Source organism: Hylobates moloch, unplaced genomic scaffold, assembly GCF_009828535.3.
Source record: "Hylobates moloch isolate HMO894 unplaced genomic scaffold, HMol_V3 SCAFFOLD_21, whole genome shotgun sequence".
Lineage (NCBI taxonomy): Eukaryota > Metazoa > Chordata > Mammalia > Primates > Hylobatidae > Hylobates > Hylobates moloch.
Genome location: NW_026652296.1, coordinates 32,846,628 through 32,864,230, shown reverse-complemented (window position 1 = coordinate 32,864,230; position 17,603 = coordinate 32,846,628). Strand labels below are relative to the sequence as shown.

General features: G+C 42.0%; 1 protein-coding gene, 1 non-coding gene and 1 pseudogene across 3 annotated transcripts in view; 2 read left to right on the top strand and 1 right to left on the bottom strand.

Moving 5' to 3' along the window:
- DNAAF9 (dynein axonemal assembly factor 9) overlaps positions 1 to 17,603 on the top strand; it is a 160,836-nt gene that overhangs the window by 31,945 nt on the left and 111,288 nt on the right. For both annotated transcript variants that reach the window (XM_058432850.1, XM_032142449.2), the window contains exons 5-7: positions 818 to 914; positions 1,789 to 1,895; positions 16,107 to 16,184. In XM_058432850.1, coding sequence (XP_058288833.1) covers positions 818 to 914; positions 1,789 to 1,895; positions 16,107 to 16,184 — 282 coding nt within the window. The remainder of the gene's footprint in view (positions 1 to 817; positions 915 to 1,788; positions 1,896 to 16,106; positions 16,185 to 17,603) is intronic.
- Positions 12,719 to 15,405, top strand: LOC131382195 (ubiquitin-conjugating enzyme E2 variant 1-like; annotated as a pseudogene).
- On the bottom strand, positions 15,567 to 15,673 carry LOC116461599 (U6 spliceosomal RNA). The gene has a single exon (XR_004246131.1). It is a non-coding gene; the product is annotated as a U6 spliceosomal RNA (small nuclear RNA).

Sequence of the window (17,603 nt, the reverse complement as noted above, 5' to 3'; positions counted from 1 at the left end):
TTGCCTGCTTCTTCATCACCATTCTGAACCCCGTCTCTTAGGGAATTAGTGCCTAGGGACTGCCCTGGGATTTTTTTTTTTTTTTTTTGGGGGGGAGGACAGAGTCTCACTCTGTCGCCCAGGGTGGAGTGCAGTGGCACAATCTCGGCTCACTGCAACCTCCACCTCCCAGGTTCAAGCAATTCTCCTGTCTCAGCCTCCCGAGTAGCTGGGACAACAGGCGCCCGGCTAATTTTTGTATTTTTAGTAGAGACGGGGTTTTGTTATAATTGGTCAGACTAGTCTCAAACTCCTGACCTCAGGTGTTCCGCCCACCTCAGCCTCCCAAAGTTCTGGGATTACAGGCGTGAGCCACCATGCCTGGCTCCCTGGGAGAATTTTTTAAGCTTTCTGACATTCCTGTGTTTGAATGTCTTGGTATCTGTTTTTCTTTCCCTTTGGGCCCTTTTCAAGGGTTTGACTGGAAATCAAGTTGGGATTTGAGATTTAGGATTTCATGAAAGTTATGACCTGATATTGGTCAAGAACACTTCCTCCCATATGAGTATTTGGAGGATTTTTTGGGGGAAAAGTGTTATCTCTTGCATTTAGGTTTCCTGATCCATTTTCAGTTGATTTTGGGGTATAATATGAAATAAGGGAATAAGAAGTCTTTCTGACTAGCAAATGAAAAAGGTTGGCTTTTGAAACACCTCCTTGGGTGCAGTCCTCTGTAAATGTCATTTGGGATAACTCTGATTGATAAAATGCAGAGAAAATACGGGAATTTGTGTGGTATCTCATCAGAGCTTATTTTTCTTTTGATTTCTCTCTTTAGTATGAAGATGAGGAAGCCGCAGAAGAATTTAAAATTGCCAGCTTTGTGGACATGGTTCGAGACTGTAGTAGAATTGGCATTCCTTACAGCTCCCAAGGTGAGTATCTGACAGCAAGCCTTCTAGAACCTTACTTAGATGGTGTGTGAATAGAACGTCACTACTTTTCCTGTCATTGGGGGCATTCAGCTGAGAAACCCCTTCGTCTATTTTTACCAAAGACATCAAGCAGAATTAAGTATGGGGACTTTTCTGTGCAAGCTTGTGTTAATTACTGTGGAGTTTCTGCAGCAACACAGCAGGCTGCCTAAAATCAGGTAGAAGAACTGATACAGAATTTAGCACAATTGACATGTCTGTATCACTTACTATACAAAGAGTATAGTATAGATGTGGGAGCATCTTGGTAATAAGAAAGAGGGATTTGGATAACTTCTAAAAAGATATGCTGACATGTTTTTAAATGATGTGTAAAATACAGGGAAAAACTAAGTTTAACAGCGCTTCTATTGCAACAACAACAAAAAGAAAAAACCTTGCACATTGAAGCTATTGTTACAAGAAAGGAACATTTTTGATTTAGTAGTTTTCCTTTGAGGAAGTTGATTGGCTATGTTTCTTAAGGGAAAGGAGCCAAGTTTGGGTCTGTTAATAATTATTCCCACTGAATGATGCAAGTCAGATATAATAGACTACTCTTATTTTTTACTTAATTTACTCAGGAAACTGGAATGTTACAATATACTGTAGAGAAATCTGAATGTAACTTGTTTATGGTTTAAATTTTCCTTGGCTTTCATTTTGTATTTCTAGTTTCAATATCTAACCATTTTATCTGTTTGAATTTTATTTTGCTAGGTGAGGCCCTGGTGACCATGTGAGAAACAATACCTGTCTAACCATGTTAGATCAGGTTTAGACTGTTATATTCAGGATGGTATCTGATATATGTTGTTGTATTTGATTCTTCTAGGACACTTGCAGATATTTGATATGTTTGTGGTGGAGAAATGGCCAATTGTACAGGCCTTTGCACTTGAGGGCATTGGAGGGGATGGATTTTTTACCATGAAATATGAGGTATGTATGAAAAGCAGTATGCCTAGTTTTTGTCTGCCACTGGGCTGTTTTTATGAAGAACCCATGTGAGTGTGCATTATTATAACACCAAAAAGCTGGCAGTTACCTCCCAAGGGCATGGAGCAAGTTAGAAGACTTGAAGTGGAAAATAGTTGCTGCTAAAGGCTAGTCCCAGACTGAGGTCCTGTGTCCTTTCTTCTTGGAGTTCTTCTCCGTCCTTCCTCTCCCTTACCCCATTCTCAGCTAACTCTTCTTCCTGTCTACTCCTGTAGCACCCTAGATTGACTTCTCCTACTGCTTTTATGATCCTGTTATTACACATTTGTCACATTCACCCACTTGCCCACCAACCCACCCACCCTGATCTTTGTACTGGAAGCTCCTTAAGTACAAAAACATAACTTTGTTGTTGTTTGTACCTCAGAAATGTATATAATTTGAGAACTATTCAAGAACAATGAAAGGGACAGTGCAGAATTTGGATAAGTACAATGTACTGGAGGAATGGAAAGATTAGCTTTTTTGGTAAGAGCAGTGTCTTTTATTTCAGCATTCCTTGCATCTAGAAAATGACCAGTAAATATTTCTTAAGTGAGTCTGGGACAAGGGGTGGTCCAGAGTACAGATTAAGGAAAATGGCCTAATAGGTTAGCAGCATGACCATGAGTATCCATGTGCCTCCATGGGATCCCCACTGAAATGACCTGCCCAGTACAGGAAACCAGGGACGGGGAACATTGTCATGCTAGAAATGGGGACATCCTGTTAGGGAGAGAGTAAGTGGGTCCCTTAGAAGCAAGGCACAGAGCTAATTTCTACCCCTCTGAGAAGTACTGGCATCCCTAGCAGATGACTGGAGGCTTGCCTGGGAGAACTATCACATCCTCTGAAATGGAGCAGCATGGGCTGTGGGGCTGAAGGGAAGCATAACACTTGGACTCCACTTTTCCTTTTCTAAAATCACAGTATTCTCACATTGACTACAAGTAGCAGAACATCCACAAAACTGTGGAAGCTTCCCCTACTGGGAATTAATGTGTCTAACTTAGAAGAGTAGGGGCTTGAAGGGAGGCAGGCCATAGGGGTTAGAGAAGAAACTTAACATTTTTATAATATTTAAAATGGTAATATTTATTTTTAATTAATTGTATGAACTAGGTCCGAGTGCCTACTATATGCTGGGTACTTTTCTAAGCACTTTATGTGAATTGACTGATTTCATTCTTATATCAACCCTCTGAGGTAGGTATAGTAACCCTCTGAGGTACATCCCCACTTAAGAGCAATTAAATGAGTTTCCCAGTTTCACAGAGCTAGTGAGAGGCAGAGCTGGGGCCAGGTCCAAATGGTCTGGTTTCAGAGTCTGTGCTCCTAACCACTGGGCTGCAGCTAGAATCACATTGGAAGAAGTGCACTGGGAGGCCACATAGTTGACATAACCCAAATGAGAGAGGTTTTCTGACCTTAAGGTGCATCACACTGTGAAGTCACATTCAAAAAGAACATTATCTCCTTCCAAAAAACACCTTTGAAAAGTAATGTAGATCTTTACATTAGGATGGTGTTTTTAGGAAATGGGATGGGCCATGAAGAGGAAATGGTACACATCATAAAAGAAGTGTTACTATAGGTCTTCTCTAGGTCCCTCTCTCCGCATCCTGCCGTTTTCTGTAGCTGCTCATTTTTATTTTCAGATACTTTCCTTTTGTTTCCATCTCATTCTACCCCACCTCAGTCTTCTTTCCCCTGCCCTTCCCAGTGCTTTGAGGTGTGGAGCAGTTTGGCCTACAGACGGGCTCTGCCAGTACCTTCTCTACTCCACTCTGATGGCCTGATGACTGCCTGAGCCAGAAAGGCTCTTGCCTCCTTTGCAGGCTAAGAGAAGGAGAGCTATACTTAATAACTTAATTTTAAAAACTTGTGTTGTATTATATGGCCATACCCAGAAGGAAGTCATTAGCCCAGATATGTTTTGTTCCTCATGTGGTAGGTGCCAGCATGAGAAAGAAAGCCAGGCCCAGCCACAGCTTTTACTTGGCATTTGTGCTGGGCCAAACTGAGTCATCCATATAGATGACTTTTTCTTCCTGGGAAGCAGTACAGGGAAGTTCCTCTGCTAGGACGTTTTCTGCCTCTAACTTCCTCATTCTTACTCTCCCACTGCTGGAACTGTGATCTGGTAATGTAAATTTACATCAATGAGCTCCACAAGGGGAGGATCCTAATAGCAAACTTCTAAATAATGAGTAACCAGTGAGCATTCATTCATCTGTTTATGGACAAATAGATCTTCATATTGAAAGACAGAATAAGAATTAGGAAAAGGGTCAACAAAATGTAAGAAAGAGACCACAACATATTAGATGCAGGGATAGATCAGCATGCTTTAAAAAAAAGATTTTCTTCAAGGAACAAAAATAATTGAGAAAATGTCTCTTTTTGGTACTTTTTAGGAACAGAATTTATAAAAAGAAATGAGATCTAGCAATGAGGTGAGCAATCAGAATTAAAAAGGGAGATGGAAGACATATAAGAAAAGATTGTGGGAAGTCTCAAAATTTATTAGTAGAATGAAAACTTAACATTAAAAAAAGATATAAAAAATCTAATCAGTTGACACGCTTGAAAAGCTTTTCCAGAATACAGAGGAAGGGGCCAAGTAGATTAAATCAGTGGGGAAGAAGATGATGAAGTGGAGAATAGAGAATGGAAATTGGTGATATCGAAAGGAAAGAATTAAATTGAAGGTTGTTATGTAATAGTCTGTACCTCCCTCTACCACTCTCCTCTCCCCTCAAGTGACAGGCAACCAGGCATTTGCAGATGCCACCTCTACCCTAGGAAAAACAAAGAACAGATTTGGGTGGAGGTTCTGTAAAAAAACTGAAAAGGGCCTGGTGAGGGGCTCACACTTGTAATCAAGCCTAGCACTTTGGGAGGCCAAGGCGGGAGGATCGCGTGAAGCCAGGAGTTCAAGACCAGCCTGGCAACAAAAAAATTTAAAAAATTAGTCGGGCATGGCTGGGCGCGGTGGCTCATGCCTGTAATCCGAGCACTTTAGGAGGCTGAGGCGGGTGGATCATGAGGTCAAGAGATCGGGACCATTCTGACCAACATGGTGAAACCCCGTCTCTACTAAAAATACAAAAATTAGCTGGGTGTGGTGGCAGGCGCCTGTTATCCCAGCTACTCCGGAGGCTCTGGCAGGAGAATCACTTGAACCCGGGAGGCAGAGGTTGCAGTGAGCCAAGATCGTGCCACTGCACTCCAGCCTGGCAACAGAGGGAGACTCCACCTCAAAAAAAAAAAAAAATTAGTGGGGCACAGTAGCATGTACCTACAGTCCCATCTACTTTGGAGGCTGAGGCCAGAGGATAGCTTGAGCCCTGGAGCTCCAGGCTGCAGTGGGCTGATTGAACCACTGCACTGTGGCCTGAGCAACAGAGTGAGACCCTGTCTCAAAATAAATAAATAAAAATTAAATAAATAAATCTGAAAAGCAAGACAAAACAAAGAAATTTCATTGGCTAATGTAGTTTTTGCTTGCTGAGAGTAAAGCTGTTCACATTTTGGCATGTAGAATATAAGGGGATGGAGACCCAGTAATAGAAGCTCTGCTTATCAGTTATCAGGAACATAGAGCTTCCAGTTAGCCTTTTCATTGCCTCATTTCAAAGTATGAAAAGGAAGCCAAAGATCACCAGACATTTGATTAAACAGCAGTAACTCAAAAGAAAAAGCTCAAGTTTTTTTTTTTTTTTTAAAGACCAGTTCATTAAGACCCAAAGATAATTTAAGGTATAGAAGAAAACTTAAGACATAAAACTCTTTTTGAATGCCCAGAAAAATGTAAGATTTGGCAACCATAGGACAAGTGAATGTTGTAATAACTGAATGTATGGAAAATACGAGCTCTAGGAAATCATAATTGATAAAATCAATAGAGGGGTGGAAGGTACAGTTAGGAAACTCTTTAGAAAGGTAGAATAAAAACATCCTGGAGATAGAAAATATGATAAAAAAGTTAAAAGACTTTAGCCTTAAAAGTTAACTTTAGGCCGGGCTTGGTGGTTCACACCTGTAATCCCAGCACTTTGGGAGGCCAAGGCAAGCGGATCACCTGAGGTCAGGAGTTTAAGACCAGCCTGGTCAACACAGCGAGACCCCATCTCTACTAAAAATAGAAAAATAGCCGGGTGTGGTGGCACACGCCTGTAGTCCCAGCTACCCGGGAGGCTGAGGCAGGAGAATTGCTTAAACCCAGGAAGCGGGGGTTGCAGTGAGCTGAGATCACACCACTACACTCCAGCCTGGGTGACAGAGCAAGACTCCATCTCAAAAACAAAAACAAAAAAGTTAACTTTAAATGTTAAAAGACTGATCTAAGAAGTCTAATATCCAATAAGTAGAATTTCTAGAAAGAGGAGGCCAGGATACCATAAGGGAAGAAATCTTTTTAAAACATAAACATTTCCAATCATAAAGAGAAATAAAAGGTTTTAAATTAAATCACTGAAGTATGAATGGGAAGAGGAAAAAAAAACCCTTAAATCTGTCCATTACATTTCAGACACTAAGGATAAAAGAATTTTTTTTTTTTTTTTGAGACAGAGTTTCACTCTTGTTGCCCAGGCTGGAGTGCAATCGCATGATCTTGGCTCACTGCAACCTCTGCCTCCCAGGTTCAAATGATTCTCCTGCCACAGCCTCCTGAGAAGCTGGGATTACAGGCATGCACCACCATGCCTGGCTAATTTTGTATTTTTAGTAGAAATGGGGTTCACCGTGTTGGCCAGGGTGGTCCCAAACTCCTGACCTCAGGTGATCTGCCTGCCTCGGCTTCCGAAAGTGCTGGGATTACAGGTGTGAGCCACCCGCACCCAGCCTGGATGAAAGAATATCTTTAAAAGCTTCCAGGATGGCCAGGCACAGTGGCTCACGCCTGTAATCCCAGCACTTTGGGAGGCCAAGGCGGGGGGATCACGAGGTCAGGAGATCGAGACCATCCTGGCTAACACGGTGAAACCCTGTCTCTACTTAAAAAAAAAAAATACAAAAAATTAGCCGGGCATGGTGGCGGGTACCTGTAGTCCCAGCTACTCGGGAGGCTGAGGCAGGAGAATGGCGTGAACCCGGGAAGCGGAGCTTGCAGTGAGCCGAAATTGCACCACTGCACTCCAGCCTAGGCGAAAGAGTGAGACTCCGTCTCAAAAAAAAAAAAAAAAAAAGCTTCCAGGAAGTTGGTCAGTAAGTTTGGCCAAAAAAGGAAAAAAAAGCTTCCAGGAAGAAAAAACAAGTCACCCACCACAAAACAACAAAAACTGATTCCCAAACCAACAAAAGCTCCCCAAAACAAAAACACAAACTAGACATCAGGCAGTGAGGAATCCTGATTCCCTGAGAGATGGAAACAATCAAGGTGAGCCCCGTGATGGTACTAGCTTATTACTTTGAGAAAGTTTCCAGACACAGCATAGAGAAGAGGGGACCCAGGTGGTGCCCAGTGCACTCCCTGAGTTAGGAGATGCATCTGGGAGTCTGGGGAGACCAAAGCAGTTCGAGTACTAAAGAGGAAAGAACCATCCAAAGATTCCCCTTTCCCCAGTCAGTATTCAGCGGAGTATTGATCAGTGCAGTTGTTTGTGGTAACTACTCAAGGTCAAGAGAAACCTATCTGAAAGGATTCGAGGATAGTGCCTGATGTGTGTTCTGGGCTGAGAACAGTGCCTGTTTTCACCAGCTAGACTGGAAAAACACATACAGGCCTATCTTAATTTATTGTGCTTTGGTTTGTTGCGCTTTGTAGATATTGCATTTTTTTTTTTCAAACAAATTGATGGTTTGTGGCAGCCTGCATCCAGCAAGCCTGCTCCAATTTTCCAACAGCACGTGTTCACTTTGTGTCTCTGTATCGCATTTTGGTAATTCTCATAATATTTCAAGCTTTTTCATTATTATTATATCTGTTATGATAATCCATTATGAGTGATCTTTGATGTTACCATCGGAATTGTTTTGGGGCATCACAAACTGCACCCATAGGAGATGATGAACTTAAATGATGTGTGTGTTCTGACTGCTTCACTGACTGGCTGTTCCCTCATTTTTTGCCTTATCCTCTGACTTCCCTATTCATTGACCATAACAATATTGAAATTAGGCCAATTAATAACCCTACAATGGCCAATAAAGGCTCAAGTGAAAGGAAGAGTCACAATTCTCTCATTTTAAATCAAAAGCTGGAAATGGTTAAGCTTAGTGAAGGAGGCATGTTGAAAGCCAAGACAGGCTGAAAGCTAGACCTCTTGCACCAAACAGCTAAGTTGTGAATGCAAAGGAAAAGTTCTTGAAGGAAACTAAAGCACTACTTCAGTGAACACAAATTATAAGAAAGTGAAACAGCCGTATTGCTGATACGGAGAAAGTTTGAGTGGTCTGGATAAAAGATCAAACCAACCGTAACATTCCGTTAAACCAAAGCCTAATCCAGAGCAAAGCCCTAACTCTCTTTAATGTGAAGGCTGAGAATGGTGAGGAAGCCGCAGAAGAAAAGTTTAAAGCTAGCAGAGGTTGATTTATGAGGTTTAAGGAAAGAAGCTGTCTCTATAACATAGAAGTGCAAGATGAAGCAGTAAGTGCTGATGTAGAAGCTGCAGCAAGTTATTCAGAAGATCTACCTAAGATAGTTGATGAAGATAGCTACACTAAACAACAGATTTTCAGTGCTGACAACAGCCTTGTACAAGAAGACGATGCCATCTAGGACTTTCTTTTTTATGTTTATTTTTTAATTTTTTTTTTTTTTTTTTTTTTGAGACAGAGTCTCACCATGTTGCCCAGGCTGGAGTGCAGTGGTGTGATCACGGCTCATTGTGGCCTTGACATCCCAAACTCAAGCCATCCTCCCATCTCAGCCTCCCACCTAGCTGGGACTACAGAGGTACACCACCATGCCCAGCTAACTTTTTTATTTTTTGTAGAAATGGGGTCTCACTGTGTTGCCAGGACTGGTCTTGAACTCCTGGGTTCAAGTGATCCTCCCACCTCGGCCTCCCAAAGTGCTGGGATTACATGTGTAAGCCACAGCACCCAGCCTCTAGGACTTTCATAAATAGAGAGAAGTCAGTGCCTGACTCTCTTGTTAGGGGCCAATGCAGCTGGTGACTTTAAGTTGAAGCCAGTGCTTATTTACCATTCTGGAAATCCTAGGGCCCTTAGGGATTATGCCAAATCTACTCTGTGCTCTTTAAATGGATCACCAAAGCCTGGAGGATAGCACATCTGTTTACAGCATGGCTTACTGAATATTTTAAGCCCACTATTGAGTCCTACTGCTCAGAAAAAAAGATTCCTTTCAAGTATTACTGCTGATTGACAGTGCAGCTAGACACCAAAGAGCTCTAATGGAGCTGTACAAGAGGATTAATGTTGTTTTCATGCCTACTAACACAACATCCATTCTGCAGCCTATGGATTGAGTCATTTCGACTTTCAAGGCTTATTATTTAAGAAATACATTTTGTTAGGCAATAGATTCCTCTGATGGATCTGGGCAAAAAAAAATTGAAAGCCTTCTCAAAAAGATTCACCAATCTAGATGACATTAAGGGCATTCATGATTCATAGGAGGATGTCAGAATATCAACATTAACAGGAGTTTGCGAGAAGTGGATTCCAGCTCTCATGCATGACTTTGAGGGATTCAAGCCTTCAGTGGAGGGAGTCAATGCAGATTTGGTAGAAATAGCAAGACAACTAGAATTAGAAGTGGAGCCTGAAGATGTGACTGACTTGCTGCAATCCCATGTTAAAAACTTTAATGGATGGGGAGTTGCTTCTTATGGATGAGTAAAGAAAGTGGTTTCTTGAGATGAATCTACTCCTGGTGAAGATGCTGTGAACATTGTTGAAACTTCAACAAAGTACTTAGAATATTCTGCAAACTTAGTTAATAAAGCAGTGGCATGGTTTGAGAGGATTGACTCTAATTTTGAAAAAATTTCTACTGTAGATAAAATGCTATCACAGCCAGGCACAGTGGCTCATGCCTGTAATCCCAGCACTTTGGGAGGCCAAGGTGGGCGGATCACCTGAGGTCAGAACTTCAAGACCAACATGGTGAAACCCTGTCTCTACTAAAAATACAAAAATTAGCTGAGCGTGGTGGTACTCACCTGTAATCCCAGCTACTCAGGAGGCTGAGGCAAGAGAATCGCTTGAACCCGGGAGGCAGACGTTGTAGTGAGCTGAGATCACGCCACTGCTCTCCAGCCTGGGCAACAGAGTGAGACTCCTCCTAAAAATAAATAAATAAATAAAATGTTATCAAATAGTGTGGCACATTACAGAGAAGTCTTTTGTGAAAGGAAGAGTCAGCTGATGTGACAGACTTCATTGTTGTCTTATTTTAAGAAATGGCTGCTGTCATAGTGGATCATGCCTGTAATCCTAGCACTTTGGGAGACAGAGGCAAGAGGATCACTTGAGACTAGGAGTTCAAGATCAGCCTGAGCAGCATAACGTTATCCCATCTTTACAAAAACAGATTTTTAATTAGCTGGCATCATGGTGCACCTGTAGTTCTAGCTACTCTGGAGGCTGAGGCAGGAGGATTGCTTGAGAAGGAAGCAGTCTTTCTGGAGGATTGCTCCAGAAGGTCAAGGCTGCAGTGAGCTATGATTGCGCCACTGCACTCCAGACTGGGTGACAGAACGAGACTCTATTTCAAAAAAAAAGAAAAGAAAAGAAGGAGAGAGAGGGAGAGAAAGAGACGAAGGAAAGGAAAGGAGGGGGAGGGGAAGGGAGGGAAAGGGATTGCCACAGCCTCTTAACCTTCAGCAACCAACACCCTGATCAGTCAGCAGGCATCAGCATGGAGGCAAGACCCTCCACCAGCAAAAAGATTATGACTCACTGAAGGCTCAGTTGATTGTTCGCATTTTTTAGTAATAAAGTATTTTTAAAGTTAAGGTGTGTACATTTGATTTTTTTAGATGTGTTACTGCATACTTAATAGACTATGGTACATTGTAAACATAACTTTTATATGTACTAGGAAACCAAAATATTTGTGTGACTTGCTTTATTGCATTATTCACTTTATTATAGTGATTTGGAACCAAGCCTGCAATAGCTCTGAGGTATGCCTGTAATTCACTGGGCCCTGGGTAGAGCACTCAGGTGGATTTTGTCTCAGTAGCAGGGAAAAATCAACCCTAGACTGAGCAATGGCTCCAGACCTTCCTCATAATTCATAAAAGCAGGACCCCAAAGGATCAAACTGTTTTCAAGTAACTTAACTGCTTTCCAGAACAAAGCATAAGAATATTTATAGGAATACAAAAATACTTAGCATCCAGCAAGGTAAAATTCATGGTATCTGGCATCCAGAGATCATCAGGCTTAAAAAAACAGGAAAACACAATTGATAATGAGATAATCAGTCTTCAAAATTGGCCTGGAATTGACAGAAACGTTAGAAGAACAGGACATTAAAACAGTTATTATAACTGCATTTCATATGTTCAAGAAGCTAGAGGAAAGACTGAGCCATAGAAGATATAAAAAAAAGACCCAAAGTTGGGCGCAGTGCCATGTGCCTGTAGTCTCAGCTATTCAGGAGGCTGAGGCAGGAGGATCACTTGCACCCAAGAGTTCAAGGCCAGCCTGGGGAACATAGCAAGATTAATGGCAGATTGGATAATGCCAAAAAAAAGATTAGTGAATTTGAAGCCATAGCAGTAGAAACTATCCAAGATGAAGTGCAGAGAAAATAAAGAATCCTAAGTCATAGTCATGAGGACAGAATAAAGACATTTTATGTCTTTTTGTTTTGTTTTGTTTTCCTTTTTGTGGAGAAGAGGGTCTCTCTATATTGCCCAGGCAGGTCTTAAACTCCTGGGCTCATACTGTCCTCCTGCTTCTGCCTCCCTAAGAGCTGGGATTACAGGTGTGAGCCACCACGCTCCCCCAGAATAAAATAAAGACATTTTAAAACTAAAAAAAAAAAAGTTTGCTTTGTATTAATCTTTTTTTTTCTTTTCTTTTTTTTTTTTTTGAGACGGAGTCTCACTCTGTCACCCAGGCTGGTGAGCAATGGCATGATCTCGGCTCACCGCAACCTCTGCCTCCTGGGTTCAAGTGATTATCCTGCCTCAGCCTCCCAAGTAGCTGGGATTACAGGTGTGAGCCACCACGCCTGGCCAGAATAAAGACATTTTAAAACTAAAAACAAAAAAAGTTTGCTTTGCATTAATCATTTCTTTTTTTTTTTTCTTTTTTTTTTTTGAGATGGAGTTTCACTCTGTCACCCAGGCTGGAAAGCAATGGCACGATCTTGGCTCATCGTAACCTCTGCCTCCTGGGTTCAAGTGATTCTCCTGCCTCAGCCTCCCAAGTAGCCGTGATTACAGGTGTGTGCCACCACACCTGGCTAATTTTTGTATTTTTAGTAGAGATGGGGTTTCACCATGTTGGCCAGGCTGGTCTTGAACTCCTGACCTGAGGTGATCTGCCCGCCTCAGCCTCCAAATTGCTGGGATTACAAACGTGAGCCACTATGCCCAGCCTGCATTAATCCTTTCTTAGCTATTGGATAATGTGTTCCATCAAACAAGGTAGTTAACCAAGAAAGAGGAGACAAGTAACCCACAGAGCCAAATCCATTAACTGAGAGCTCCAGGATGATACCAAAGAATGTGAACGTCCAGCCAGAATGAAGTTGAAGAAGAAAGGGAATTTGAGTTTCGGATACGTTTAAGTCAGTGGTTCTCAATCGGGGTGAATTTGTCTTCTCCTTCCCCCTAGACATTTGACAATGTTTGGAAATATTTTTGGTTTGCATTTGGAATGGCGGTGGGGGTGGGGGGGGGGTGCTATAGGCAGCTAGTGAGGGCCTGCAATACACAGGGCAACCCCACAGAACAAAGAAATGTCAAGCCCAAAATGAAAATAGTGTTACTGTTGAGACACTCTGGAGTAGGCAAATTGGATGGGGATGTTAGAAAAAAAACAGAATTGATTTGTAAAAAAAAATTATACACATGAAAAAAATGAAGCTGCTACTACTTCTAAGGATAATAATAAGAAAGCAAATTGGAATGTAAAATGTACTTAGCCTGCAGTAAATAATATTTACATGGTTTTAACATTGTAAACAATAATTGTTAATAAACCGCTTCAAGCGACAGCAGCGCAAGATGGCAGCCACCACGGGCTCAGTAGTAAAAGTCCCTTGCAATTTCCAACTGTTGGAAGAATTCGAAGAAAGCCAGAAAGGAGTAGGAGATGACACAGTTAGCTGGGGTCTAGAAGATTACGAAGACTTGACACTTACAAGTTGGACAGGGATGATAATTGGGCCTCCAAGAACAATTTATGAAAACCGAATATACAGCCTTAAAATAGAATATGGACCTAAATACTCAGAAGCACCCCCCTTTGTAAGATTTGTAACAAAAAATTAATATGAATGGAGTTAATAGTTCTAATGGAGTGGTGGACCCAAGAGCCGTATCAGTGCTAGCAAAATGGCAGAATTCATATAGCACCAAAGTTGTCCTGTAAGAGCTTCGGCGCCTAATGATGTCTAAAGAAAATATGAAACTCCCTCAGCCACCTGAAGGACAGTGTTAGAGCAATTAATCAAAAAGAAAAACCACAGGCCTTTCCCCTTCCCCCCAACATTCGATTTAAGCAGTCTTCATTTTTCAGTAGTAAATTTTCTAGATATGTCTTGTAGACCTCAGAGTACTGGAAAGGAAGCTCCCATTCAAAGGAAGTTAAGATACTGTAAATGATACTAATTTTTTGTCCATTTGAAATATATAAGTTGTGCTATAACAAATCATCCTGTCAAGTGTAGCAACTGTCCATGTAGTTGAACTTCTAGGATCAAGAAAGTCTGTTTAAATTGATTACCATCATAACTGGTGGGGCACATGTAACTCAACTGTGAAAAGACACATCACACAGTCACCTTGCTGCTGATTACATGGCCTGGGGTCTCTGCCTTCTCCCCTTAGCCTCCCACCTCCCACTTTCCCTGCAACAACAGCCCTCTAGCCTGGGGGGCTTGTTAGAGTAGATGTGAAGGCTTCAGGTCGCAGCCTGTGGGACTACTGCTGGGTGTGTGGGGTGCTTCGCCTGCACCCCTGGTTTAAGTCTTAAATGATGCCCCTTCCAGGCCATCATCCTGTCCCCACACTCCTCCACTCCCGCCTTTGGCCAAAGCATAGATTGTAATCCCTCCACTCCCCTCTGAGATTGGCCTTTGGTGAGGAATTCAGAGCTTTCCCCATATCTTCTCTGCCCCACCTTTATCGAGGGGTGCTGCTTTTTATTCCCTCCTCCTCAAGATCCTTTTTGCACCATCACCACCTAGCACCTTCCATGACATTTCCTTGGTTGGGCCAGAAGCCATCAGGTAAGGTTGGAAAGAGTCTTTGACCTCCCTTGTTTAATTTTGGAACTGTACTTACTCACTCTCCACCAGCCTGGGAAATGAATATTGGGTCCTCAGCCCTGCCACCCTCTGCTGTCATTGGCTGATGGGTTGTTTTTAGCTCAGGTTTTGATAAGGTGGAAAGAATAGTCACCAGGGTTACTCAGACCTGCCAGCTCTCAGAGTCCTTAGTGGTTAAACTCGGAGAAAGGCCACATGAAGACACTTGGAAGCACACGTGATCCCTCTGAATTGTTTTGCTTTCCTGTAATTGCTTTTGCTTTTAAAAATTGAAGTTTTAAACAGGGCTTTCATTTGGTCATCCTTGCAATCCATTGGGGTCTAGTTTGGAATCTGACGACTGGAACAAAAAGAACCTTGAATCCGGTGCATGCCTTGGTTTGGTGCTGCTGCTGCTTCTCAAGATCCTCAGCAGGGATTAAGAAAGAACCCGGTGTGCACAGCAGATCCCCGAAATTGGTGGGCTTGACCTCCTGGCAAATTGCTGTGTCTTTCCACTTTCTGTTCAGGACCACTAAATGCTGAAATGTGGATGCATACCAAAATAAAAGCAATTCATTGTGTAAAAAAGTTATTATTAATAAATCAGAAAAGTCATTATGATATTAAATGATGTTAGGATATGTGTGTGTAAACAGTTTGGGGGCCGGGCACAGTGGCTCACAGTTGTAATCCCAGCAGTTTGGGAGGCTGAGGTGGGTGGATTACTTGAGCCGAGAGTTTGAGAAAGAAATAGTTTGTCAATAGGAATGGGTGTAGAAGAACTACATCTTTGCCAGAAGTCAATATTTAGTTTCTAAATTGATAAATCGAAAAACAGTGATAGGCCGGGCGCGGTGGCTCAAGCCTGTAATCCCAGCACTTTGGGAGGCCGAGGCGGGTGGATCACGAGGTCAGGAGATCGAGACCATCCTGGCTAACACGGTGAAACCCCATCTCTACTAAAAATACAAAAAATTAGCCGGGCGTGTTGGTGGGCGCCTGTAGTCCCAGCTACTCGGGAGGCTGAGGCAGAATGGCGTGAACCCAGGAGGTGGAGCTTGCAGTGAGCCAAGATTGCGCCACTGCACTCCAGCCTGGGGGACAGAGCAAGACTCCGTCTCATAAAAAAAACAGTGATAGAAGCATATTATATCAAAACTGGAGGTAAATACCAAAAATGAAGGGAGTTCTAAGTGATTGCTCCTTTTTTTAAAAAATTATTTTTTGAAAATGCGGAATGCTTCACAAATTTGCATGTCATCCTTGCACAGGGGCCATGGTAATATTCTGTATATCCTTCCAATTTTAGTATATGTGCTGCTGAAGGGAGCACCTAAGTGTTTGCTTATGAGGAGTGAGACTAGTGGGGGTTTATGAAAGGTTGGAGTCGGGGATTACCGTTTTTTATTATAAGCCTTTTGTACCATTTGATTTTTAAAGCTATGGACATGGATTATTTTGATTAAAATTTTATTTAAAACTAAGGCAAAAAATATACAAGTCTGTATGTGCATGTGTGTATGTATAAATATATGTGTGCCCATTATTGAAGATAATCAGTACCAAAGTTTCTGAAAAAATAGTTTCCTTGTATGGGAAAACATTTATTAATATGTATAGGATTAATAAAATTGATACAATTTTGATTTATTATTCTGTTCACACTAGTTTACACCAAAAGAGTCATTTCTGAACATCAGAAAATAATTCTGATTGTCCTAATGATATTGACTTAATTATTTCAATGTTTTTGCCCTCTGTTGCAGTTGCAGGATGTGAGTTTGAATCTGTGGAATGTCTACAGCAAGATGGATCCTATGTCTCTGGAGAGTTTGCTTTCAGATGTAAGGAGCCAAACAGTAACTTTTAAATATTAGTATTAACGTCCAGCTCAGTTACCTGCTAGTGATCTTTAATTTGAAGAAATGCAAAGGATATTTTAGTTTGCTTCGGTCAAAAAATAGAGCAGTTTCTTTCTTGATTATTGTCTTGAATTCCTTGGGGGTATAAAGGAGGCTGGCAAAGTGACATTGCTCCCTCTTCCACTCTGAGGCGACTTCACTGGAGGCAAGACCAGGGCCTCCTGCCTGGCCTTAGGTTTAGGTTTTTATCTAAAGGCATTCTTTCTGTTGGACTGGACTTTAGAAAAACAATGCAGAAGGCTTTCTCTGGCATGAAAAGATAAAAAGATGAGATTATGGCTTAAAGGAATCAAGGATTAGAGCCGAGGGGGGCAAATTTTTTCTGTGAAAGTCTAGTTAGTGATATTTTAGCCTTTGTGTGCCTCATGGTCTCAGTGGCAACTACTTAACAATGCCATAGTAGCATGAAAACAGCTCTAGACAGTGTTTAAACAAATGGGTATGTCTGTGCTCCCAGGAAACTATTTACAAAAATACATGGCCTGTCTGTATCAGCATCGAGGGGAAATTTGCAACGAGGAGCAACAAACAGAACTAAAGCTTTAGGACTCTACTCTGGTTAGGCAGGTCAGTAGTGTCTCTCAGTGGCCATAGATAGATATGCATGGTCATGGACTTAGAATGAGCCATTTCTCCAAGGAGCTTCAGTGCAATTAGCGAGGAACAATATTTAACAACCAAGATCTGGGCATTAGGTATGTTTCTTGCTTCTGTGGGGACATTGGTTTTAGGCCCTTTGAGTGGGCATGCTGAGAAAATAAAGTAAAAGAATAATAAGGAAAGGAAAAGAAACAGTTTCAAAAATTGTGTTTCCTTGAAAGAACAGAAGGTTTGAATCTACATATTGAAAAGGGCAGACTGGGCACAGTGGCTCACGCCTGTTAATCCCAGCGGGCGTGAGGAGGCTGAGGCAGGTGGATCACCTGAGGTCAGGAGTACAAGACCAGCCTGGCCAACATGGTGAAACCCCAGTTCTACTAAAAATACAAAAATTAGCCGGGCACAATGGCGCATTCCTGTAATCCCAGCTACTCAGAAGGCCGAGGCAGGAGAAATGCTTGAATCCAGGAGGTGGAGGTTACAGTGAGCTGAGATCATGCCCCTACACTCCAGCCTGGGTGACAGAGCAAGACTCCATCTAAAAAAAAAGGGTATACCATGCCCCAGAGAAAATTGTCTCACAATGGTCAACACTGAGACATACTCTAATAAAGTTACTAGAGTTCCCCCCAAGCCCTAAATCCCCCCAAAAAACAATAAAATGCATTGGCATCCAGGTACAGATAAAGTAGAAAAATGCAGGGTAGCCTTGAGTTTCTCCATAGCAGAAAAGAAGTGAAG